We start from the raw sequence: 25,367 nt of genomic DNA, 5'->3' as shown, positions 1-25,367 counted from the left end.
TCATTTCTATTTTTTCTTTATAGTTTTTTACATATCTCAAATTTGCTGCAATGAGCATGTTTTATTTTTATAACCAGAAACGAAGACTTTGAAAAGCAGAAGAAATAAAAAGGTGCTTCTGTGAGCTTACAGGTCCTGGGAGGTGACCTGACTCGGGGGGGCCCCAACGTCTGCTCCTCCAACTGAAAACGCAGCCTGTTTGCTGACCCCAGACACACCTGGCGGCTGCCACAATAAGATGGATCTGCTTTTCCTGTCCCCATCCTGCCCCCACCTCTGAGGACCCCCGCTTGGGAGAGTGTGGCCAAGGTGGGGCGTGGGTGGTCAGAGAAGTGGGCTAGGGACCTGGGGTCCCTCCCCAGGGCTTCCACAAAGAAAGACTCAAGAGAAACGTCCCTTTATTTCCCGTTCAAAAGGCAGAAAGCAAAGTGAGATTAAAGACCCAAACGCCAGGACCCCAGGACCACGAAGCATTAACCTGAGTGTCATCAAGGGTCGCCCTTGCCCTCCGCCCACCTCTTGCCCCCACTGAGCCCACCGCCCTTGGCTTCCAGCTGCATGCCCCCTCCTCAAAGACCAGCCCTGCTTGTTCGGAAGTATTAGAACTGAAGTTCTGTGTGATTCCACAGAGCCTTTCCCAAAGACCCACCCTCACGACTCTCCAAAGGACAAAGGTGCCTCGAAGCATGTGCCCCAGAGCTCTGCCCAAGCCTGGGGTCACAACACCCCCATCGTTCCTGCCCCTCCTCCCAGCTTCCCAGGGGACAGGCCTGGCCAGAGGGCCCTTCAGCATGGCCAGCAGAGCTCCCGAGGCTTGCCCCCAAGGCTGAGTGGCTTGGGGCCTGGCAGTACATTCTCCAGGACCTCGTGAAGGGAGAAAAGACAGAAGGAGATCTCCTCGTAGGAGACCCTCGCCCCGCTCTCATACAGACAGGCGAAGATCAGGGCGCCCTCAGGGGTGGGTCCAATGGACGCCAGATCAGAGTAGCCACTGGGGCCCTCATAGATCACCCAGGGCTCTGTCCAGCTGTGGGGGTTCAGGGGGGATCTGCTCAGATAGATGCCCATACGGAGCCGAGCTCTGCGCCCCGCAGGGTGGGAATACAGCAGCCACGTGGGGCCCTGAGACAAGGCAGCAGGGGGCCCAAGGAGCTTCAGAGTCCAGGTGTCCCTGTCCCCACCGAGCCCAGGCTTTGGGCCAGGCTCCCCAGGGCCAAGGTCTCCTGGGCTGTCCCCATGCCCCTCTGTCCCGCCCCGCCCCCCACCCCCTTGGGTGTCTCCAGCACCCATCTCTAGGGGTGTCTGGACTCCAGGACACAGGCTTGGAACGGAGGGGGCCTTCTTGGATCCCACTGAGCATCCCGCATCCCCAGACCTGCAAGAGGGCGGGGCCGAGAAGCCCAGGATGCTGCCCTGGCAGCCACGGGCGGTCTCGGCCAGGGTGGGCACCAGTTCCCCAGGCAGGAAGGAGGTGCCCTCGTCTGAGCTGAGCGCCTGCACACGGCTGCCCAGGGGGCTCCGGGCATTGCAGTAGAGGACACTGCCGGCCTGCCCTCCATCCACTGCAGCCAGCTGGCACTCGCCCGAGCGCAGGTTGGGCACGAGGCTTCCATGCTGCCAGGTCTGGCCATGGTCATCGCTGTAGAAAACGAAGGCGTGGGGGCTGGTCCTGCAGATCTTGCCAAAACACTCACGTCGGTCCACGCGGTAGGTGTAGGCTGGTACCAGCAGGCGGCCGGAGCGCAGCTGGATGCCATGACCAGGGCCCACAGCAAACGTGGCCCAGTCTGCAGATGGGAGGGGCTGCTGGTTACCCCAGAAGGGGACAGCCTCAGCGGCAGGGACTGGGAAGATGCGGGGCGGGGGCAAGGGGGGCGACAGTGCCTCAGACTAGGGCATGGCTTGTGAGGAAGCCACCCGTTGACCATGCCTCCACTCCTCCCAGCCACCCTGTGTCCTCCCAACTGCACCAGCCTCTCCAGGCCATTAGCAGGAGTGGGGAGTCCAGGCAGGCCATTCGGCTAGATTCTCAGCATGTCAGTAGGTGGCCAGTCTCAGAACACAGGTGTGAGCACTGTCCAGACAGAGGGGCAGCTCAGGGGTCGGGTGAGCCAAGTTTCAGGACTGAGTCTCAGGCAGCTTCCCCTGGCCCCAGGGGGTGGGGTCTACACCAGCAGGTACTTTTTCATTAGCTCTGTGTGTCCTGTCCTGTCTCAGAGCCTGCCACGACCTTCAGTTTACCTCCCACCTGCCAGGATTGGGGTGGCCCCTGAGAGCAGTGGGTGGTCAGGCCCTTGGGGAGGGGCCAGCAGAAGTGGAGGGAAAACTATGAGGTAAGGCTGACCTTGGACCTGCCCGCAACCCCGGCTGGGCCCCACTGGGCGGGGTGAGAAGGAGCAGGAGGAGGAGGAAGTGGTTTAGGAGTTGAGGCCTTGGGGTTTGGGGGCTCAGATTAAGACACAGCTCAGGAAGATGGAGGAGCCTGCTCCTGCCGCCAGGCCAGCCTGGGTGTGACCAACAGCCGTTTGTGAGACTGAGGGGTTCGGGGACGCAACAACCCACAAACGCTGTGTCGTGTCCCTTAGGCTGGGGGCGGGGCGGAGCGGGGACGGGCAGCCCAGGGACCGGGAGCCAGACTGTCCCCCACCCTACCGCCTGCAGACCACCCCCGGTGCAGACCACCCCCGGTGTAGACCCCCGTGCGCCCACCTACCCCGCTCGGCGCCGCCCACCGCCTCCGCCGTGAGGTCCCGCGCTCCGCCCCAGCTGCGCCCCGAGTCCTGGCTGGTCACGCAGCAGAGGCGCGCAGCGTTCCGGCCCGCGGCGATCTGTGCGGCCTCGGGTGTGCGGCCGCGCACCGCCACGAAGAAGAGGAAGACGGTGCCGGTGCGCGCATCGTGCACAGGGCATGGGTTCATGGAGCGGTGCCCCTCCAGGGCCGCGGTGCCCATCACGCGCGCGGCGCCCCACTGCCGGGAGGTGGGGGGCCTCAGCTTCCTGCCCTCACATACTGGGCGCCCGTCCCGGACCGCCGACCCCTCCCCCGCTCGCCCAATCTCTCACCAGCACGGAGCCCCCCGCCAGCGTGCCGCGCCTCTGCACCAGGCGGTGGGCGTGTGTGTCGTCAGGGCTGAGTCGCTGCTCCGCGAAGGCCAGCAGAGTGGGCCCGGGGGGCACGGGCAGCAGCGCAGGCACGCGGTAGGTCAGGCCGCTTCGCTCGCTCTGGAAGAGCACGTTCCGCGCGGGGACTCGGGGGGCCCCCATGCTCTGCGGGCCCAGGACCAGCGGGTCAGCAGGCAGGGTCCATGCACCCTCCCCTCTCTTTGTCTGGATGGAGGAGGGGGCTCTGCATGCGTAGACGGCCCCCACCCACGCCCAGCCGCCTCCTGTGCCCACCTCCGACCGTCCTGTCCCTGGATCCTTACCCACCCCTCCTCCACAGCCAATGTTCCCCCAAATGTCTGGAATCAGTCCTTCCTGTCAACACAGCTCACCGAGGTGAAGCAGGGGAGCCTGGCCAGAACCCCCGACCTACCCACCCATGTGCCTGGGACATGTCATCATGAAACACCCAGCACACAGCTGCCCAAGCGCACAATCAAGACCCAAGGCTTTGCACAAGAAGGGGTTCAGTGTCCCCAATTAGGGGTCCCACGACCCTGGGAGCCATGACAAACACAGAGGCACAGAAACAGACACACTAAAACAGAGAGGGACTTAAATTCACGCAGGCACACACAGGCACAAGGCTTCCAGGAGGAACATGCCCTAGCTCCTGCCACCACCCGTTTCAGACCTGAGGGGTCACCAGGGCCAGGGGGTCTGGGGAGTGGCCAGGAGAGGTGAGGGTCACTTGCAGAAACCCAAGTGTGTCCCAGCAGGTCTGCAGAGAAGGGGCCTGAACTCCAGGCCCAAGCAGGACATTCTGAGTGAGGCTGGGGTCGTGAGGAGGTCCAGCAGACCCATTGCCATCCATAGGACGCCCCAAATAGCTCCCACAAGTGCCTCAAGAGAGCTAGGAACCGCAGGAGGGGCGGGGGCACACCAGCTCCAGTCTGTGCACTGAGGAGCAGCTGCTCCTCACGGCGATGGGAGGAAGATGGGCACCGTCTCCCGCTGAGCCCCATTAGCTGGTGCACACACAGGAGACACGCCTGGCTGGGGGCTGAGGGCTGGGGGGTTGGGGTGGGGCGGAGGCTGGGTGGTTCCTGGTGCAGAGCTAAGGGTGGAGGGGCAAAGGGGAGGTGACATTCCAGCTTCCAGGGGAGCCTGACAGAAGGGAGCACCTGGTTATTCAGCGAGGGTAAAGAAGGCCCCCCTCCCCACCTGCCTCTGGGCCCATGCCCCACACAGTTCAGCTCCCTAAAGCTCCACTGGGCTCCTGTGGGGGTGACGAGGGGGCCTGGGGAAGTCTTTCTGTGGGCAACCCCATTCCCAGGAGAATGGTCCTGAGGGAGACTCACGGGGCAGGACCTTGGGTGGGGGTGCATTTGGGCACAAATGGGTCTGCACTCCAAACAGCCCTCTGCCAGACGGCCTCTTCCTGTGGCCGGGCCCCATGGAGGGTGGGCCAGGTGGGCTGGGGGCTGCAGATGTCGCTGAGGAGGGAGGAGGAACACAGCATATGCGAGGAGACCATCGGATGAGAAGCATGTGATGAGAAGGAACATACACACACATCCCTAAACGAGAGGGGCCTCACTCAGACGCACAGGATAGGGTGTCTCCATGCCTGGGGTCCCTGACACAGACAGACCTGAGCCACCTCTATCCAGGATGGGCCTGCTGCCCGCTGAGCCTAGCAGACCCCTGCCTAACCTCAGGTCTGCCCACCCCACTTGGCTCTGGGGTTTCTGACAACAGCTGCCCATGTCCCTGAAGCCCTGGGCCCCATTCCCAGTCTGCATCCAAGGGGCAGTTGTGCCCAAGCAGTACACAGACGTGAGTGCCACGTGTCCCTCCAGGCTGAATGAACACAGTGGGACATTCTCTCCACTTGGCTCGCTCCCCTGGTACTGAGACCACTGGGAGCAGAAGCAAGGGGCCCAGGTCTACCCCCTTCTGGGGACAGATGGAAGAGAGGGAGGCTCCCAAGACCAGCTGGACAGAGCGGGACAGGGCTGCCGAGCACTCCTTGCCCCGGCCAGAGCCCCAAAGTCCTGGGGAAACCCCCTCAATCTAAGAGGAGGAGTCGGCCCTGCCCAATTAGGCCAATTCAACAGGTTCCGGGGCTTTGGCTTGAGCCGGTGTCTACGTCCCAGGGTTAACTGGAGCCCCTTTGAGTCTTGGTGCCCGTCTTCCCTCCACAGCGAGGCCCTCTGGGAGAGGCACATCGCAGAAGGGGAAACTGAGGCCTCCAAGAGAACTTGGCCCTTCACCCTGGGCCCCGGGAAAGTTGTTGGGGGTCATTCTGCCTTCACAGGGGCTTGCCCCAGACCTGCCTACAGCCTGTCCTGTCAGGACTCTGTGCTGGGGCACGCAGGCTAGCCCCATACCCTCCCTCCTGTGTCACCACTTCTTTTGTTTTTTGGACAAGGAATTAAAATGCACACATACGAAGAGCAGAGGCCCTCTGCATAGAAACCAGGAAGAGGACCTCCCTGGCTCTGTCCCCTCAGGCCGGGGCTCCATCTAACCTGAGTGCCCTGTGTTCTGTCCCAGGCAAGGACTCAGTTACTGGTCCTTCCACCTGGTGGAGCATCCTCACTCACAGGCCCATCTGACCCTGCAGGCTGGGGCTGGGCCTCGGCTTGCAGCTTTCCGCCTGACCCCAGTCTGCATCCTTCCCATCCCTAACTTACTCCCCGCACCCTCCCACCCCCTCACCCTGCCCTTCAATGTCACACCTGCCCTGGGGCCAGGAAATTGTCCCACTGGGGATCCATGTGGAACCTCTGACTGGAGGGCCCTCGGAACACACACCCATGGGCCCTCATCCTAAAGAGGGGCGGCCAGAGGGGACAGAGAGAGCCCGATCCTGGCCCCCGGTGGCCAGGGTGCAGCGAGCAGGGTGGGGACTCACCAGGCACACGCAGGAAAGCCGCAGAGCTGGCTGTGGGGCAGCCGCGGGAGTGCCTGCCTGCCTCTCAGCCCCAGTGAGCACAAAGAGACAAGGGCCCACTGTATGGGCGGGAGGCGGGAGCTGGCCTTGTCCCAGAGCTGCGTCAGGACCCAGGACCCTCCTGCCAGCCCTGCGGCTCTGGTGCAGCAGGACACCCTGGGTGGGGGACAGTGTCAGGACGGGGCCACACAGGGCTCCTCTATGCTGGCCGACCCACTCCACCGGAGGTGCTCAGGATCTGGGGGCAGGGTGGCCACAGTGGCCCCCCCGGCCTCCTGCAGAGACCCCACCTCTAAGAACAAAAGTGAGTGCTCAGAGCCTCCAGGAACCTCCGTGAAACCTCACACCCCAGCCTATGTGCCAGCCTGCCTCTCCCCTAACCCCCAGGACTCAGCACTTTCCACCCTCACTGGGCTCCAACCCCATGTCTGTGCTCAGGAGCCTGGCTCAGACCAGGCAGGTCAGTATCCCAACCCTTCCCCAGGCTCCTGCCAGCCAGGCCCCATTAACCCATCCCCTCCTGCTGTCTCCAAGGTGATTTCATGGCTGACCGCTGCCCTGTGGCCAATGTCTGGGTGACCACTGCCTGGGCCAGGGCAACAGGAAAGGTGCTGTCTGTGAAAGGGGCTCTCAGAGGGTCAGCCTCCTCAGGGAAGTCCTGGGACCCACCTGCCCTCCTATTCCTGCCCCCTCCCTTGAATGTGACAGAACTTCAAAGGAAGAAACAGGCTCTGGGAACATTAAGACATATGATGTCCACGAGGAAATGACACACCTGCTCTGTGTCTCTTCAGATCCTCTGGGCCTGAGAGAACTTACGAGGGGAAACTGGGGAGGGGGGTGGGAAGAGGCCACAAGGCGGGGGGGGGGGGGGGGGGTTGCCATCTCATCTGCTGGACGGCCAGCCACTCCCTGGGCTCCTGTACTCTTGACCGGCGGTGTGTCCACACATGCCCCCACACACACACGCGGGGTGTGTTGACATGTCATTAAAGGTCACTCTCACTTTCCTACCTTGTGAGACTTTTCTATTTGGTGAATAGATTCACATCCTCACATGTCCTAGACTTGGGACCCTCACCAAGAGGGTGAGTCACAGATAGTTCTCCTCATAGGCATCTTCACCCATAAGACCCACGGTCTGGCAGGGCCTGGCTCTCCAGATGCCCCAGGAGCCCTGCTCCGAGCCTGAGGCCAGGCCCAAGGCCTCCCAGGATGACAGCAGAGGGGCTGGCAACAGTCAGGCGGGGCTATGCCTCCAGGAAGGAGATGTCCTTGGGGGGCTTTTCCGGGAACCGCTGGGCGTACAGATGGGCCATGTACTGCAGTTCAGGCATGACCATCCTCTGGCACACCTGCAGCGTCTCGTTGTCCAGGCCCTGCCGGAGGTTGTAGCCCAGGATGTCGGCCTTGCCCGACTGGTAGGGGCGCAGGTGGCGGTCAGTGATTTGCTTCTTGTCCTTGGGTCCGCCGTCCTGCAGGCACAGGGCCATGAGCTGACGCCGCCGCGCCTGCAGACGTGCCACCTCCGAGCGCAGGCGCCGAGGACTCAGCTCTGTGCGCACCTGGGCCCAGAAGGTGCGGTTAAAGTGCTGGTAGAGGCGCCAGTCCAAGGCGCACCAGTGCTTGGCACGCTCCTGGCCCTCAGGCGTCAGACTGGTGACACTGCGCTGGCTGCGCGCGTTGAGCCTGAAGGACACGACGTCGTCCAGCTGCCAGCGCAGCCGGCGCCGCAGCAGCACCATGGACTCGTCGAAGTGCTCGGCGATGAGCACCAACTGAAAGCGCCGCTCCACCTCCGCCAGGCGCGCTCGCACGTAGTTCTCCTCCGCGGGCGCGTTGTGGTCATAGCCCAGGTCGAACCACATGTTGTTCCTGGCGTAGGCGTTTCGCAGGCTCACACTCTGGTTGTAGTAGGTGAGCGGGGAGGCCAGGAAGGCGTCCAGGTTCTTGGCGTCCCTGAAGGCGGGGACGTAGTCTTTGTAATAGATGAAGGAAGACTCCAGCTGGAAGACAGGGTTTCTGAGGATGGAAAAGTAGAAAGTGTCGTTGGGCATGACTTTCTGCACCTGTGTGGAGACAAAACAAGGCCTGCTGATGCTCAGGGCTCCTTGGGACAGCCCACGGGTCAGGTGGTCTCTTCTCCCCCACCCCCCACCCCACAGCACACCTGGACCTGCCCACCTCCTCTCCCACCTGATCTCCCTGCACCATGTCCAGGCCACCTTGCTGCCCTGACAACCACCCTCCACGACTGTCCACAATGATCCAAACCACCGGAAACAGCCACACCCCTCCCCCCAAATTCCCTCTCCTTCCTCCTCTCTCTCCTGGAAGGGAGGTCAGGGAAGCCCCCCAAGAGGAGGTGACCTCTAAGCTGAGACCCAAATGACCCCAGGAGGAGATGTGAAGAGCTTCCCCACCAAAGGGGACAGCAAGTGCAAAGGTCCTGAGGTGGGAAAAACTGGGCAGGTTTGGGAACCAAAAGGAGGCTGGAGAAGAAGAGGGAGAGGGTGGCAGGCTGTGGGGGCACCTGCTTCCGATTCCAAAAGCAATGATTGACAACTGGCAGTGGGGTGTAAAGGGTTGGGGGGCTGGTGTTCCAAGGGGCCTCTACCAGCTCCCTCCTGCCAGATCCCTGCACACAACCCCCAGCCTTAGTCTCTCCAGCTTCCAGGCCTCGATGTCTCCCCCATGGTCACACCTCAAAGCCAAAGGTGGGCCCTGGGGTTCAGCCCCACCCCCTCACCACTCTCCCTTGCCGCCACACGGAGGTCCCACCCCCAGCCGCACCTCAGGCAGGTTAAACCTTAAGTGGTTGCACATGACATTGAAGCGCTGCTGGGCGCCTTCCTGCCTCACACCCTCCACGTAGCGCGCCAGGAAGAGCCAGGGGTAGCCCAGGTGGAGGCGAGAGCCAGCCGGCAGCGCCACCGACAGGTTGCGCGTCTCGGCGAATCGGAAGAGAATGTTCAGCACCGTGCTGCTGGCGGTCTTGTGCGTCTTGAGAAACATGACGTTGGTGATGGGTGGCCCCTCAGCCTGGTCTCCAAACAAGCTGGGAGGACAGCACAGCCAGCCACTGTTAGCGAGGGAGCCCCTCTCTTGTCCCCACCAACCCGCACCCTGAGACACTCTGACCCAGCAACCCCTCAACTTGCTCCCCCAACTGCATGACCCCCAACCCAGCAATCCCCTCAACCTGGAGACCCCGAAACTCTCTTCTATCACCATGATTCCCCCAATCCAAGATCCCCCAACCTGCACTCCCCATACCGGTGACACCCCAACCCTATAACCCCCAGCCCCACCTCTGTGCTCCCCCTAACCTAGAGAATCCCAAACCTGCAGCCCCTGAGGACCCACTGGCACAGACACGATTCTTTCTAAGTGGCTGCACCATCTTCCCCCACATATCAGACTGGGCCCCCAGGCCCTGGCACCCCCTTCAGCCTCCCAACTTCCTGTGTGGCTCCCAAGGCCCCTGGCATGTAACCTGGGCCACACATCTGGCATTTCTTGGCTGACCCTACAAATCAGGACTGGCCGACCTGACTGCAGGGCCCAGGTGGACGCTGGTGCCCACTTCTGTGATCTCATGATAGCACCCACCCAGCTGTGGTCTCCAGATTGGAGCAGTAGGTGCCCACCCTGCTCTATGCAGGTCCCCAAAGCAAGGCCAGTAAGGATGACCCAGGATGGTAGGAAACAGGGTCCAGAGGCCTACACTGGCCCTGGGGACAATGGTGAGCAGGGGGTGGCAAAGAGACCCAGGGGTCTTTTGTACTCCCCAATCTCCCAGGGAGATCCAACCAGAGGGGTGGGGTGGGGGCAGGGGAAGGTGGCCTGGGGCCTCAAGACCCTCCCAGCAGCCAGGCTAAGGTGCTGGGCCTGTGTGGCCATCCTGTGGCCCATGCGCTTCACAGAGGACGTACCACTGGCAGGCAGGGGAACAGCGGTGCTGACCTCCCCTGACCCACTATGGGCCCCACCCCTGCCTCCTCGCACCTGGTCACTTTCTGCCCACAGCAGCTTTACCCGAGACACCCCCAGCCTGGGCCAAGTCCCCACCCTCTCAGAGATCTCCTCACTGCCCACAGGAAGGCCCCAGGAAGCTAATAGTTCCCCAAAGGAAGGGTCTGGCCCTCCTCTTCAGGAGGGGAGACTGAAGACCAGCAGGGAGGTGTGACCCATCCTAGTCACTGGCCAGTCCTGGGTGCCACCCCGAGGTGGGCAGGCTGGGGGCCCTGGTACTGGTTTGGAGGGGAGCAGTGCCCAGACCAAAGGGAACCCAGTGCAACACTCACGGTGAAAACATGACATCCACATGCAGGAGGCCAGCCAGCAGAAACAGGGTCAGGGCCAAGAGGATGATAGCCCAGAAGCACCTGCAGACAGGAGAACACGTCGGCCCCCAGTCGTGCATGGGATGGCCTGATGCCACCCATCCCACCCCACCTTACCCCACCATCATCCATGTGACAGCTCTTATCAAACACGTACTCTGTGCCAGCCTGTGGGGGCACGAATAATCAGACTACACACCCTCTCAGCCCCCGACCCAGAAACCAGGAGAAACTGAGAGGCAGACTCAATCCCTGGGAGTCGGAGCAGAGGCAAGAGCAGGTCAGGGGTTCCCTGGGAGCTCACACCCCAGGGGCACATCAGAGGAGAGGACTGAGAGATGGCATGTCCTTGCCATCTGGAGGGGTGGTTCCCCACAAAGAGGGACTCTTGGAGGGTTTGCTTGTGTGTCAGGAATTCAGCAGGTGGAGTGCAGCAAAGGTCCTAGGCTGGACACCCACGGGAAACACTGTGCCTATATCAGGGAAGCGACAGGGCTGGGACAGGGTGCCCCATGGAGTAGGGCTGTCCCTCAGTGTCTGTCCCTCAGTGTTCTGACGGGCACCAGCTCTCAAGACCGTGGAGTTAAAATGCACAGAGCCTCCTATGCCCCGTGAGGATGTGTCCAGGGCCTCATCCTGTACTCCTGTAGTCACCACGTGTTTCCTTATGTTGGCACCCGATGTGCTCTACCCCATGGAGTCCCAGTGGGTCGCTGTTGCCCACTGTGCACAGGGAGGTCACATGCTACAGAAGAGCCCTGGGGCCCCGGGCCGCATTAACCATTAGGCCACACTGCCCCCGCCAGGGACTAAACAGAAGGAAACACACATGGGTGTCCTCCCATAGGGAGCAGGTGGGGAAACCCCCTGGAGGGCTGGGAGAACCAAGACACATCCAGCAAATTACGTCTGGTGGAAAGAACCAGGTCAGGACAGAGCAGCGCCATTGTGGTAAGGGGGACGTGGATGGATGCCAGAAGTCCTGAGGATTTGTCCCAGGAAGGAAACAAGGGCGCTGGTAGGATGGAGACACAGGGCTGAGTTACAACGTTGCTTTCCCAACAGGCCCTGTGCCTCGCATGTCTTGATACGCTAGTTTTTGTGCAGTTGTAAATGAAATATTTATCCAAGTTCCAGTTCTTCCTGCTTATCACTAGGGCAGAAAAATGTTTTTTTAATGTACATTAAACGATGTCTGACAATTAAGTTAGCAAACTTGTTGCAACGCTGTTGCTAACCTTTTTTGATATCAGAGGGATTATTCATTATGAATTTGTACCAACTGGACAGTTAACCAAGTTTACTATGTGGAAGCGCTGAAAAGGCTGCGTGAAAAAGTTACACGACCTGAAGTTTTCACCAACAATTCATGGCTCTTGCATCACAACAACACACCAGTTAACACAGCACTGTCTGTGAGGGAGTTTTTAGCCAGTAAACAAATAACTGCATTGGTACACCCTCCCTACTCACCTGATCTGGCCCCCAATGACTTCTTTCTTTACCCGAATGAAGATAAAGGAAATATTGAAAGGAAGATATTTTGATGGCATTCAGGACATCAAGGGTAATACGACGACAGCTCTGATGGCCATTCTAGAAAAAGAGTTCCCAAATTGCTTTGAAGGGTGGACCAGGCACTGGCATCAGAGCATACCTTCCCAAGGGGAGTCCTTCGAAGGTGACCATAGTGATATTCAGCAGTGAGGTATGTAGCACTTTTTCCAGGATGCGTTTGCAAACTTAATTCTCGGACCTTAGTATCCAGTCCCTTTACCACTCTGCCTGTCACCTGTTCACTCTAGAATCTGGTCTTGGCAGTGTCCTGCTGTCTGGTACACAGGGTGCTCCAGGCCAGGAACCAGCCATGTTTTCAGGACGCCCTGGTCCTCCTGGTAGGATCAGAACATAATCTGGGTCTGGGGTGCTCACTCGACCACACACAGAAAGGCAGGCCCCCTCGTGAGTGTGCACCGCCATGTCCAGTTCCGACTCAAGACTGCAGCTTTTCCCACAAACCTCCTCCTCTTCCTTCTGTCTCCTTTCTTCCACTGAGCGTGGTCTCAAAGACACAGGATGGCAGGACTAGAGCACCCATAACTACTCCCTGCTGGATCCACACGGCACATATGCAAACTCAAGCTACGTCATCAACTGGCGCGTGCTGTCCTCTCCCCATCCCTCAGCTCTACTACACCTGCATTTCCAGGCCCTGCAGACTGATGTGAGAAGAGTTTTCCCCACCATAATCCACCCTCTTCCAACAAGTAATTCTCTCCTTAATGCCCCCCCGAGTCCTTGCGACAAGAACTTGGGACCCACCTCAGAGAGGCTCCCAGCAGCCAAAATGGGACTGGCTGAGCCTTAATAAGCATTGGAACAGCAATACGCTCATCAAATATGCTTACACCCAGGGTGGGGCCTGCCTGCAGGGGACGCCCGTGTCCGCTGGAATCAGCCACCAGCCTGTAGGCTGCAGCAAAGGACCAAGTGGGGCAGGTGGGGACAGCAGCAAGGGTACAGGAAGGGACCCAGTCACCCACATCCCAGTGAGAAGGGACAGGTTTTCCAAACCTCAAAGGGGTGCACTGCTACAAAGCCACACTGTGGTCACGGGGTTCCTGCACTGCAGTCACTTCTGCTGAGCTCACAAGACGCCTCCAGGGAAGGAGTTTGTCTTCCCTGACCGCACATGGGGCCAGGGCAGTTTTTGGCCCCATGTAATGAGAGTCTAACCCCTGCTAGATGAGCCCACAGCGAATGCTAACCAGTCTGTTGTCTACTCACCGTCCTACCCAGGCATCACTTTGTTCCACGATAAATCTCCCTTCCACAAATACTGCAGGTTTGCTGGCCCCTTGCAGAGGCATTTAATAAGATTTTGCATGCTAACCACCTGTTTCAACCTACAACAACCCCTCTCACCTTGAGGCAATGTGATGTTTCAGTTCTTTGCAGCTTCCCAGTTAGAACCATGATGTCGTCTACGGACACCACTTTTTCAGAACGAATTCTCCCTCAGCTGATCCAGGGCCCCAACCCAGGACTCGTGTAGGATCCAAAGTCATCAAATAAAGCCTTCCTCCCCAAATAGCGGTCACTCCTCATCCAGCCTGTGTCTTTCCTTCACCTGGTCCTTACTGAGCCCCAAGTACACTGTACATCCTTGAAGACAAACCAAGGATGTGAGTGCAGAGGCAGCATTTAATTAGCACGGGCCAAGGACGAGACTGAACAGTTGCTCTGGGTTCCCTCCCCACAGACAAGCACTTGGCCAGAAAGGCTGCACCCTCAGGAAGCCAGGCACCCCAGGCCCTTCCCTGGCTCACTGGCCTGAGGAAGAGGAGCCAGGAGCTGGCCCCAGTGCCCCCCACAGGCCGGGAACAGGTCTCCCCAAGGCCAGGGGCAGCTCCCAGCACTGAAGACCCCATCAGTGTCAGGGTGGAGGCCATCATATATAGGCCAAACCAAAAACAAGCAGGGAGGGGGTGCTGGACATCCAAACCCAACATTCTCTAAAGAACAGAGGGAAGGAGTGTGGGCCACACTCCACCCAGGGGCTTCTTCTAGTCTTCTAGAATCGTCACCTCCTGCGGGACATGACAGAAGAGAAACGTGACCACATATGCCTGTCCCAGCACCTACCGACTACCTGCCACCCCCGCTCCAAGCAAGATGCCACCCATCTCACCACCTGTTGAATTGGGAATGATGGGGCCTTGCTTTGACCAACAGAATGTGCCGGAAGTGATGCTGTGTGATTAAGAATCCTGCTGCTTCTACCTCTGCTGCCCTGAAACGCCGCCCAAGATGGCCACCCAAGGAAGCTGTTGTCCCAGTAGGAGAACGGCCACAAAGGGAAACAGGCTGAAAGTGACTGTGAGGCTGTCTGGACCTGTCCCGCTAAACGCGGCTGCTGGGGGTGCCGGACAGGGCTGTGGGGGCCACTTATCCGAGGCACGGCAAGTCCTCACTTCCAGCGGCCAGGACTCAGGGGCATCGTTGGACAGCTTGCTGATGCGAGGAGAGCCCAGGACGGCCTGTGTCCCCTCAACCCTTTTCCCAAATGCCACTGCTTCGTGCTGAGCAGCCAGGATGGTGCTCTAGCGGTGGGCTGCACGCTGTTTGCTGTGAAGTCAGGTTGGTGGGTCTCACCATCAAGGCAAGGGTCGCAGATGGCTATTTTATAGAACAGAGTAGAATAAATATGGAGTAGAATAGAGTGGAATGGAGTAGAGAGAGTAGGATGGCCTGGGCTAGAATACAGAATAAACATAAAATAGATTCAGTGTAGAAAAGAACATAGAACAGATGGAAATAAATTCAGAGCAGAGACTGAGAGCTGCAGGCATGCCGGCCCCTCCTTCGGCTCCACAGGTGCCAGCATCCTGGAGCTACTATTGCCTCTGTCACCCAGGGAAGTACCAGTGTCCCCGCCAGCAGGCGCATGAAAGTTCTGCTGCCTAATCAGCGAGTGGGGTCCTCTCATGGTCAGGACAAAGCCACGCACACAGCACCTCACAGGCACACACTCACCTCAGGTCACACAGTCCCACAGGTCACACAGTCCCCTCAGGTCACACAGTCCTTCACAGGTCACACAGTCCCCTCAGGTCACACAGTCCCTCACAGGTCACACAGTCCCCTCAGGTCACACAGTCCCCACAGGTCACAGTCCCTCACAGGTCACACAGTCCCCACAGGTCACACAGTCCCCACAGGTCACACAGTCCCCTCAGGTCACACAGTCCCTCACAGGTCACACAGTCCCCACAGGTCACACAGTCCCCTCAGGTCACACAGTCCCCACAGGTCACACAGTCCCCTCAGGTCACACAGTCCCTCACAGGTCACACAGTCCCCACAGGTCACACAGTCCCCTCAGGTCACACAGTCCCCACAGGTCACACAGTCCCCTCAGGTCACACAGTCCCTCACAGGTCACACAGTCCCCACAGGTCACACAGTCCCCTCAGGTCACACAGTCCCCACAGGTCACACAGTCCCTCACAGGTCACACAGTCCTCACAGGTCACACAGTCCCCTCAGGTCACACAGTCCCCACAGGTCACACAGTCCCCTCAGGTCACACAGTCCCTCACAGGTCACACAGTCCCCTCAGGTCACACAGTCCCCACAGGTCACACAGTCCCCTCAGGTCACACAGTCCCTCACAGGTGCCACTCTTCAGGGCTCAGCACTCCACAGGTTGTTTGCTCCCCACAGAGCTGAGCCTCAAACCACCAGAAGCTCAGGTCTCCAGAGGTCCTGTCCCACGGCCAGGACTCAGACATTTGCATGCACATCCAACAGCTGCCACACAGGCAGCAACTCCACAGCCTTGGTCTGGGGTCGCCAGCAGTCACGGGAGCCTGGGGAGGTGCTCCCAGATCAGGGACGCCTAGAACCATGAGACAGCTGAGGAGGGTTTGTGCCTGAATCCATCTCAGACCAGGAGGCTCGCCGAGACGCCACACCTCACCTGGGGAGTCTCCACCCAGGGCCACTGGGTCCCCCCGCCCGGCCACCCTGCCGACAGCTGCCCGTCCTCATGGCTCCACTGAGCCTGCTCACAACTGTCCCTCTGTCCTCAGGGCTGTGGCTCATTCTGCCTGTCAACAAGCAAGCCGTGACAAGCCAGAAGAGCCTGCAAATGCTTCCTGCTTAAGGAAAATAAACAAGAGCCTCTGGGCGGTCAATGCCTTTAGGGTTGTGGCTGAAGAGACTCAGGAGCTTATTCCTTCAAGGACTCGGAGCTGAACCTGTAACCTGAGAAGGTGAGAGCGGCCAACATCCTGGTCTTGTGTCATAACAGCCATGCTGCTGTCCCACTGGGCAACTTATGCCCTGTGGCTCCCACTTGGCCCCTTGCTTTCTCTGTGCACAGAGGGCGGGGGAAGCCAGTGAAACCCGGGCTTGGCCCCACCCCCTGGCTTCATGCCTCCTCCTCACAGCGTGGTGACAACATCCATGTCCACGAGGAGGGGTCACCCAGGACCCTCCCCCATCTCGGCCAGACCAGCGTGGTACCGTCCTCTCCTGTCTTCAAAGAGGTTGGTCATGCCCACCCTGGTCCCACGGGGAGGGCTGGGGGTGTCGAAAGGAAGGCACCCAGAGACACTAGAATCTCCCAGAAGCATTTGGGGTGAGGCAGAGAAGTGAAATGCGAAGCATCTGCAGACCACACCCACCTCCCTCCCAACTTCGAAGCCTGAGCATTGAAAGGGGAAACAGTCATTTGTTACCAGAGCTGGCAGGCAGGGGTGCCCGGATTCCGTGAAAGAGGGCTCACTCTGTGACTCAGGCCCCGCAGTGAGCATCCTGAAATGCACACTCAGGTAACTGGCCCTGATGAGTGTCAGGAGCTCAGGGTGGGGACTCAACCAGCTCCAGGAAGCTCTCTGGAGGGTGGCTGCAAACACAGGGGACTGGCCACAGGGACGTGGCTGCAGGACTGAGGCCAGGAGAGCTCAGGTCCCCAGCAGCCAGCCAATTTTAGCTCAAACACCTAATCGTCCTCTCCTTGCCCCTGAGCCCCGTGTCCCCCAGAAGCCCAGGACGAGAGGTGGGGGGGGGTGAGTTCAGGGAAGTGTCAGTGGGAAATAGTCCCAAACCCACGGTGACTTCCTCTCAAAGATAAACACAGAACAGCTCCTTTCTGCAGGTTCTCAGAATGTCTGAGGGTTAACGAAGTACTTTGTCAGCGGCCTTACCTCTGTGTGCCACCCAGAGAGGACAGCATGGTGGTCCAGGCTCCCTGCTGCTGGCAGCCTCAGGCACAGCTGGATGTGTCTCCCTGCAGGGAATGATCTTGACTCCCCAGTGCTCACCTGCCTGCTCAGGTGTGAGGCCACGCCCTCCAGCCGGGCCCCAATTGGAGGGATTAATGCTGAGTGCCTGCCTTGGGACTTCCCTGGGGCCGATGGAGCTGGACAGGGGGCCAGCTTCTTCCTCAGTCTCCACTCCGGCCGCTGCTCCTGGCCCATCTCACCAACCACACCTGCTCATCCTGCCCCACCCCCAGAGGCCAGGGCCCAGGGCTGGCCGGGGCAGCCATGGACAGCATCCAGGGCCTTTGGATCCAGAACTCAGAACTGGACACAAATACCTTTGTGTCAAATGAAGATTGAGAGTCAGTCAACAGGTGTGAGGAGGAATAAGGAAAATATGACCCCAAATTCTAGGATTTTTATCCATCTCCTTTTCCTTCTGAAAAGCTTGCTTTATACTAGGAGAAAGTTTGCTATTTCTTATATCTTGGGCTGGAAAAATACTTTCAAAAGATGCCACCATCACAGAAAATAAACAAAAATTTTAGATTTTACTGCATGAAAGTTCATGTCTTTCTTCAGGAAATAAAAATGATTCAGACACAAACAACAGATGACGGACATGGGGAAATGTTTGCAGCAATTGACCAAGCGATAAATCCTTAAGAAAAAGACAAAAAGCCCCACAGCAGCCACCGGACACACTCTCTTCATGGAGGACAGAGGGGCGGCTATGAGCACACCCACAGCCGATGACATCGTAGCCCCTCATGTATCACTGGCCAGTGAAGCCACACAGCCAAACCCAAGGTCGAGGGGAAGGACGTTGCCGCCATGAAACCAAGGTCCCTCCGGGCACGGCTCTCTTCACAGGGAGCCTTGCATGGGGCGCCATGTCCTTGTGGAACATTTCAGACACACAGAGTAACAGTACACAGTGGCCACCCCAAGAGGCTGCTGGGGGTGTTGAGGTGCTACTTCAGTCCCCAGCCCCAGCCCAGGTAACAGGTGTGGTCTCCAGATGGAGACAGGGTGCCCCAGGAGGGGGTGCTCACTGACTGGAGGCATGGCCCCTGGCCCTGGGTAGTCTGTGGGTGGCCCTTCTGTCTGTCTCCGGGGGTCCCTGTCCAGTCCCAGCCATCGAGCCCCCACCTCTCTTGCCCTCATCAGTCCCCCCCCAAGTCAGGAGCCCCATCAAGCAGGGGGTGGGGTTTCCTCTGCTTTCTTGGTGTCACCCCTCCCTGGGCCTGATACAGACACCTGCCTGGGTACTTGGGGAGACATAGTGGGACAGATAGGCCAGGCAGGGCAAAGTGCCATAGTTATGGCTTTGAAATGCCATTCCTCTAAAGTCAATGGGGCATACGCAGGGCATCGAACTCTGCTGACAGGGAAAAGACAGCCATTCTGAGTGAGTGACTGACCAAGCAGACAAAGGGCAGCCAACAGTTCATCCATTTACGGACAGAAAGGAGAGCTGGGTGTGGGTGGGGTGGGGGGACGCTAAGTACCACATGTGGGGACCTCCCAGGGCAGAAGTGCTGAGGCCCCACCCCTACCCACCAGACTTTGTTGTTGTTACAACTGTTGACTTTCCTCCGAATTGATTGTGTTTTCTGTACCCCTAAACCTACCCCCATGCCCTGATTTCCCTGCTAAGGAAATAGGTGCTCCTCTGTCTCAGCGACTGAAAATGTCCCTTATAAACGTGGGTTGAAACAATGGGAAATCCCAGACATCATGCTTTTGTACCGAAGTCCTGCAGGCAGTGTTCTGAGGGCAGTGGTCACTGCCAGCTTATCCTTGTTTCTTTGAACCGACCAACTAAGACCGTGGACGCACCTCACAAGGTCAGATTCTCAGGACACTTGGTAAGGGGACATGGAAGGAAAGACAGCTGTGCAGACACCTGTGAGAAGCACCCCAGGGCCCCAACCTGAGGGAACACGAGAGCCTCAGAACCACTAGCCCAGAAGGCACGGCCAAGCCCTGGGGTCTTGGCACAGATGGTGACAGGGGCCAGGCCCAGGGCTGTGGAGCCTGTGGAGAAAGCCAGCAGCTTCACACCTGGTCCAGGGGTGAGGCCTGGGTGGCGACCGCAGACGTCAGCACCTGCTGTCCAAAGCCAAGAGCCTCTAGGATGGCCCTGTAGGAGACGCCAGCAATGGAGAGAAGGGGACCCAGGGCCCAGCCGCAGCCATGGTGGGGCCTGGGAGGCTGGAGAGGAGGAGGCAGCAGCTAAGGAGACCAAGGGGGCATGAAGAATGGGAATTCTGGGGGGACTCGGCTGTCAGGTGGACAAGGACACAGGACTGGGCACAGGAACAGTGATAGAAGGGAGCTGGTGGCATGCGATGGAGGAGGGGGGAGGCAGCACCGACAGCTGGCAGGCGGTGCGATAAGGGTGAAGGCTCCAGGAGCAGAGCAGGCGGGGCCCCCAGTGGTGCTGCCAAGGTGTGGGCAGCTGGGTGCCAGTGTTAGGGAGTGATGGGGACTTGGCCCTTTCTCCAGAGCAAATGGCATCTCCGTGGCAACTGGGGATGGAGAACACTGTGCTCGGCGCCTGGTGCCCGGTGCCCGGTGCCCGGTGTCGTGTAGCCTGGTCTGTACCAGCAAGAACAGAGCCCCTCTCTGTGGCCGGTCCATCTCCTGCCTGCCCACCTGCGGGGTCAGAGGGGGCTGTGCACGCAGACCTGGCTTACTGACTCTGAACCACGCGCTGAGCCAGGTCTCTTCACCTGAGCCCCCCTTCCAGCTCACACCCCCACACAGGGTCGGGGGTCCAGGAGCCATGCCAACCCCTTCCTGTCCTTCTACCCTCCATCAAGAGCCCATCTTGGACTCCCGTGAACCCCACCTCCTCCCCCTCCCACCCCAAGGCTGGGGGAAAGTGTGGGGGATGGGTGCCCCTTGGGTGGCCTGAGTCCTGGGACAACCCTGCCGAGGTGGCAGGCTTGGTGAGAGGGCAGGGGGCTTCTTGTTCAGCCCCCGCAGTGGTCCCTGTGTGGGGTGGATGTCTTCCTGTGCCCTCTGTCCTACGGTCAGGGGAGACCCTGCAGCCCGGGCAGAATGGCTACTCACTTGCAGTGCGCCCCTCGGGCCCCAGGCGTCCATTCTGAGGAGGGGCCTGGATGCAAGACAGCTGTGTCGCCCACCACAGGCCACCCCTGGGAGGCCCACCCTGGAGATGCTCAGGCCTGGCCTCTCTGGCATCAGAGATCCTCAGCTGGCACACAGCCCTTCCCTGTTCACCCAGGGCTCCAACTGAGGGTGCAGCCCGAGGTCATGGCACTGACGCAGGTGTGGGCAGCACCCATCTGGCGCTCCCTCTGCATTCCTCCTTCTGGGACGTCACGGGGTGGGGGGTTCTCACTCCAGCTTTAAAGGGGACACTCCCTTCCGACCCAGCCACTCACACCAGTGTTGTCACCGCTGTGATCACTGCACTTGCAGGTGGTGGGGCCCAGGAACACGGTTCTCCAGTGGGGATCTCAGCTCCCAGGATCTGGGCAGGAAGCATGGGCTGAGGTGGGAGCCCCTAGGGCCCAGCTCAGATGGGGGCTGGGGGAGCACACCCAGATGAAGCAACCCTGCCACCTGCTTCCTGTGAGGGACCCTGAAAGTGTGCAGGGCTGACCCCACAAGACCAGCCGGCTCATGCTCACACCTCTGTGCTGGGTGTGGGGCCGCGGCCCACAGGGGAGGACGGCTTCTAGGCCAAACCCAAGGCAGGAGGGGAGGCAGCGAGTCCTTGCGTTTCCTCAAGTAGGAGGGTGGGGGTGACCATGGGTGAGGGGCTGGCAGGAGGGGCTCCCGTTCACAGCCCTTTGCCAGCCTAGGGCTCAGGGGACCGAGCACCAGGACAGCCAGCTGGCCGCCCACAGAGGGCCCCGTCAGGCAGCAGCCCCTCTGGGCCCTGGCTTTGGCTTGAGCACATGAACTGACCCCAAGGCCTGAGTCAGGAGCAGAGCCAAAGCCCAGCCGTCTGCTTCTGAGGCTGGGAATTCAAGTGGCCAGGTCCAGCAGGCTCTGCCCTCCCACCAGTCACCCTCGGACCCGTCTGCAGCCCATCTCTCTCACTGTCCCGAGGGCCACAGCCATGGAACCAGGAAGGTGGCTCTGGGCGCTGCCCAGAAACAAGGGGACATCATATGACTTCCTAGGCCACCGTCCCACACAACATGTATTTGCACACCTCTCAACAGGTCCAGCGGGAGGGGAGCCAGGAGACAGGTACACCAGGGCCCACCCAGAAAGCCGCTTCCTCACACACCCCTGCACCAGGAGCTGTTCCAGAAACTTCACAGTGACACGGTTGTCCCCATAAGGCAGGGGCACGAGAGGCCAGATGCTCCCTGGAGAGTTCACCGGGGACATCGTGAGTGCAAGGCTGCCCACGGGTCCAGCCAGCACGCCTCTGCTTGCCACTCCAGGAGCGGGCAGCGTCACATCACTTGTGTGGCCTTTGGGGCCTCAACCGTTGTGGGGATGAGCCTACCCTCCCCACACTGGAATCTGAGGGGCCTCCAGCTGAGGATGGTGGGTGGTGTGCTGGAGGGGGGCGCGGCCAGCTCAGTGCACCCCCAGTTCTTGTAGGGGCCAGGGAGGAGATGGAGGAGTGGCCTGGGACTGTGTCCAGCGTGAGTGCTGTCACCGATCAGAGGAGTTGGGGTCTGGGTTCAGGCACATTGCTCTATAACCTGCCATGTCCACCTCTCCATAGGGCAGCAACCTGGTGGCTGTCCTCTGTGCCCTCTGGGTCCACGCGTATCAGATTCCCCGAATCCTGAGCTTAGAAAGACTTGGCTCCTGGCAGGCTTGGGCAGGGCTGCCCAGCCCCCAGCCACTTCCCTGGGATGGAAGGAGAGGCCCCCCTGCCTCGTGCACTCCCCATCCTGCTCCCTCCCTCCCGCACAGCTCCTGCCCCTGGCTGGGGCTTCCTCATCACTCCCTGGGCCCCTTCCAGGCCTGCACCTCCGTGGGGTGGGGGTGGGGCCTCTTATATAAACTCTTCTCATGTTGCAGCAGCTTAGAGGTTTAAAGCAAAAACCACAAGCTTTTTCTAATCCAAACACAGTAGACACCCTCCCCTCCTCCAGCACCTTAAAGATTATCCTCTCAGAAGCCCAAGTGGAGGAGGAGGCTTCGGGAGGGGGTGGTCTCTCCACCCTCAAGGGCTGGGGTCCAGGGTCCAGGTGGGACCCATGCTCAGGGGGTTGGAAGACAGACTTCACTTTGCAGACATTCCCAACTGTGCAGCTTCTTTTCATGTGACGCTGTGTGAGGCCTGGCCTGGAGGCGGTGGACGTCACTACACTTTGCTTTGCCGTGGACTCCGCCAGCTCCCATGATGCTGGGGCAGGGGAGCATGTTTCCTGAGGGCAGGAGGGCACATGGCCTGTGCCCTGTGCGTCTGTAGTGTCGTTTGGGTAGGTTTTTCTGGATGTGTGAAAATTCAAGCCTCCCATCTTTGGGGTGCACGTTTTATCATCATAAATACGGTTTGCCCTCCAGGCCTCCTGTCTGCGTCCACTTTGCCAGGCTGTGTTGTGTTTCACGCCTCTGAGTGGCCCGCCATCGACTTTAAGATAACACAGACACAAAGCCAGAGGGGGGAGGACTAGGACACCTTGGCCCCGTGTCAGGTAAACATCACAGGCAAAGGGCAAGTGAGAAAACGGTGGCCCCCACCCTCTGTGAGCTCCAGGAGGACCCCCACCCTCGCTGTGCCCACCAGCCTCGAGGTCGCACTGGCAGGCAGTGCCTGGCACGCACCCGTCTCCATGGCCCAGTCATCGCCAGCAGCAGGCCGCGGGTGGAGCAGCCCTGGCCTCCAACCCTGGAGCAGCCGCAAACCTGGCATGGAGAGGCTCAGAGGTTGGGTGCCAGGAGCCACGTCCTGACCTCAGGACAGAGGAAGGACAGAGGGGCCAGATGCCAAGCTCTAAGTGTCAGGCACCCACAGGGTCTGTCCTGTGCCGTGGCCACCTTGGGCGCTGCCTGGGGCCATCCAGCAAATGACAGTGGAATAGTGGCCACAGCCACAGGACAGGCCAGCTTTTGGGGCCAGCAATGCAGGACGGGCATACGCAACCTGCGATGGCAACGGAGCCCCACTGGCGAGAGTGGCCCAGGGCACCAGTGGTGACCACAGGCAGCTGGTGACTGGTGGAGAGGGCGGGCCCTGTTTTAAATCCTGGCAGAGAGTGGGAAGGAGAGGGGACAGAGCAGAGGCTGGCCACCAGTCAAGGGAGGCCATCACAGGTGTCCCGACACACCCTGAAATCTTACTGGGCCAAGACACCCCCAGGAGGAAACACACCTCTGGCAGGGTGTGGCCCACCCATAGCCAGAGGACTCTGGCCAGACAGGTGGCCTCAGGCATCAGGCAGGAGCAGCAGGGGGCCCCTCGGGAAAGACTCCACTTTGGCTAGACTCTCCTAAGTCACAGGAAGTCATAAACGCACTTGGCTGAGGCCTCACGGCCAGCCCACCCCCAGATCTCGGAATCAGCTTGTTGCCTGAATGTCTGTTTTGTTTGTGTTTTAAGTATACATGTGCTTGGCCAAAAAAAAAAAAAAAAAGTTCAAAGCATCCAAAAAACACAGGTCGTTCCTACCTGACCTCCAGGCACTTTCCCCAAAGTGAGCCAGAGGCTCTGTGTCTCTGGTGCACCTCTCTCAGGAGCAGGGGGCTGTCCCCTCGCCCTCTTCTCACGGTCCCCCTGTCCAGGGTCTCAGAGGCACACGTCACCTCCTTTCCAACAGGCCAGCCCCAACCTGGCCACCTGCAGACAGTGCTCTGTACACGGCCTAGGGACAAACCTGTGTGTGTGTGCCTGTGCCTGTATGTAGTGTGTGTGACCTGTGTGTGCCTGTGCATGTGTGTGTACTGTGTGCATGTGTACATGTAGTGTGTGCCTGTGCCTGTACCTGTGCAGGTACTGTGTGCCTGTCTGTGCACGTGTGTGTGTACTGTGTGCATGTGTACATGTAGTGTGTGCCTGTGCCTGTACCTGTGCAGGTACTGTGTGCCTGTCTGTGCACATGTGTGTGTACTGTGTGAGTGTGTACATGTAGTGTGTGCCTGTGCCTATACCTGTGCAGGTACTGTGTGCGTCTGTGCACGTGTGTGTGTACTGTGTGCATGTGTACATGTAGTGTGCCTGTGCCTGTACCTGTGTAGGTACTGTGTGCCTGTCTGTGCACGTGTGTGTGTACTGTGTGCGTGTGTACATGTAGCGTGTGCCTGTGCCTGTACCTGTGCAGGTACTGTGTGCCTGTCTGTGCACGTGTGTGTACTGTGTGCGTGTGTACATGTAGCGTGTGCCTGTGCCTGTACCTGTGCAGGTACTGTGTGCCTGTCTGTGCACGTGTGTGTGTACTGTGTGCGTGTGTACATGTAGTGTGTGCCTGTGCCTGTACCTGTGCAGGTACTGTGTGCCTGTCTGTGCACGTGTGTGTGTACTGTGTGCGTGTGTACATGTAGTGTGTGCCTGTGCCTGTACCTGTGCAGGTACTGTGTGCCTGTCTGTGCATGTGTGTGTGTACTGTGTGCGTGTGTACATGTAGTGTGCCTGTGCCTGTACCTGTGTAGGTACTGTGTGCGTCTGTGCACGTGTGTGTGTACTGTGTGCGTGTGTACATGTAGCGTGTGCCTGTGCCTGTACCTGTGCAGGTACTGTGTGCCTGTCTGTGCATGTATGTGTGTACTGTGTGCGTATGTACATGTAGTGTGTGCCTGTGCAGGTACTGTGTGCCTGTCTGTGCATGTGTTTGTATACTGTGTGCGTGCACCTGTGCACAGTATGTGCATGTACTGTGTGTGTGCGCACAGGTGGGCCTGTAAAGGGAGCCCCAGGAGTGAACTGGGGGCCACTTCAGATTTTGACATTTTGGGGCCAGGGAAACGGAGATTCCTCTGACACTTCCTACAACCCCAGTCACTGGCCACCTTCTCGAAGGCACACCAATACTCTAGCGAAAAATATCTCAAAATTTCTAGGCTTTTTAATATTTCATGCATTATTTTAAATCTCCAAAATAAACTTGCTTGGTCATAAAACTATTATTGAAAGTCACTACAGAAATGAACTGACCTGCCTCTGACAACTATGGGAAAGCCACGTGACACTAAGCCTCATGGGCCCAATGAGACAAGGCTCTGTCACACGAGGGGGACAGGGACAGA

At 59.2% G+C, this 25,367-nt stretch overlaps 2 protein-coding genes and 1 long non-coding RNA gene across 7 annotated transcripts; all 3 read right to left on the bottom strand.

Annotated features, from left to right (window-relative positions):
- Positions 1-381: 381 nt before the first annotated feature.
- Positions 382-6,296, bottom strand: NEU4 (neuraminidase 4). 5 transcript variants are annotated; one of them, XM_074316679.1, is made up of 5 exons: positions 6,023-6,296; positions 4,464-4,682; positions 3,064-3,267; positions 2,714-2,969; positions 382-1,787 (listed from the first exon to the last, which is right to left on the bottom strand). In XM_074316679.1, the coding sequence occupies exons 2-5, from the start codon at positions 4,668-4,670 to the stop codon at positions 787-789; spliced, it is 1,668 nt and encodes a 555-aa protein (XP_074172780.1). In that variant the 5' UTR covers positions 4,671-4,682; positions 6,023-6,296; the 3' UTR covers positions 382-786. The 5 variants fall into 5 exon arrangements, with proteins under 5 accessions (XP_074172780.1, XP_019575020.2, XP_019575021.2 ...); XM_019719461.2 differs by having other exon boundaries at positions 4,464-4,598; XM_019719462.2 differs by lacking the exon at positions 4,464-4,682 and having other exon boundaries at positions 6,023-6,295.
- Positions 6,297-7,074: 778 nt separating this feature from the next.
- On the bottom strand, positions 7,075-17,349 carry GAL3ST2 (galactose-3-O-sulfotransferase 2). Its single transcript, XM_019719452.2, has 4 exons — positions 17,121-17,349; positions 10,369-10,449; positions 8,855-9,119; positions 7,075-8,130 (listed from the first exon to the last, which is right to left on the bottom strand). Exons 1-4 carry the CDS (start codon positions 17,147-17,149, stop codon positions 7,312-7,314), a joined length of 1,194 nt encoding a protein of 397 aa, XP_019575011.2. The 5' UTR covers positions 17,150-17,349; the 3' UTR covers positions 7,075-7,311.
- Positions 17,350-17,709: 360 nt separating this feature from the next.
- Positions 17,710-22,050, bottom strand: LOC141567857 (uncharacterized). Its single transcript, XR_012490776.1, has 2 exons — positions 20,259-22,050; positions 17,710-19,856 (listed from the first exon to the last, which is right to left on the bottom strand). It is a non-coding gene; the product is annotated as an uncharacterized LOC141567857 (long non-coding RNA).
- Between the last annotated feature and the right edge of the window lie 3,317 nt (positions 22,051-25,367).

The sequence above is a fragment of the Rhinolophus sinicus genome, linkage group LG01, assembly GCF_036562045.2.
Source record: "Rhinolophus sinicus isolate RSC01 linkage group LG01, ASM3656204v1, whole genome shotgun sequence".
NCBI lineage: Eukaryota > Metazoa > Chordata > Mammalia > Chiroptera > Rhinolophidae > Rhinolophus > Rhinolophus sinicus.
The sequence above is the reverse complement of the archived record's forward strand: the minus strand, read 5'-3'. Positions and strand labels throughout refer to the sequence as shown.

Excerpts from the sequence above, each read along its gene's own strand:
- NEU4 (XM_074316679.1), bottom strand. The coding sequence starts at position 4,670 with ATGTTCCTTCTCATCACATGCTTCTCATCCGATGGTCTCCTCGCATAT. Across the intron at positions 3,268-4,463 it reads CCCACCCAAGGTCCTGCCCC|AGCATGGGGGCCCCCCGAGT; the intron begins GTGAGTCTCCCT and ends CTGGGCCCGCAG. Across the intron at positions 2,970-3,063 it reads TGGCGGGGGGCTCCGTGCTG|TGGGGCGCCGCGCGCGTGAT; the intron begins GTGAGAGATTGG and ends ACCTCCCGGCAG.
- GAL3ST2 (XM_019719452.2), bottom strand. The coding sequence starts at position 17,149 with ATGCTGTCCTCTCTGGGTGGCACACAGAG. Across the intron at positions 10,450-17,120 it reads TCTCTGGGTGGCACACAGAG|GTGCTTCTGGGCTATCATCC; the intron begins GTAAGGCCGCTG and ends TCCTGTCTGCAG. Across the intron at positions 9,120-10,368 it reads GTGGATGTCATGTTTTCACC|CTTGTTTGGAGACCAGGCTG; the intron begins GTGAGTGTTGCA and ends CTGTCCTCCCAG.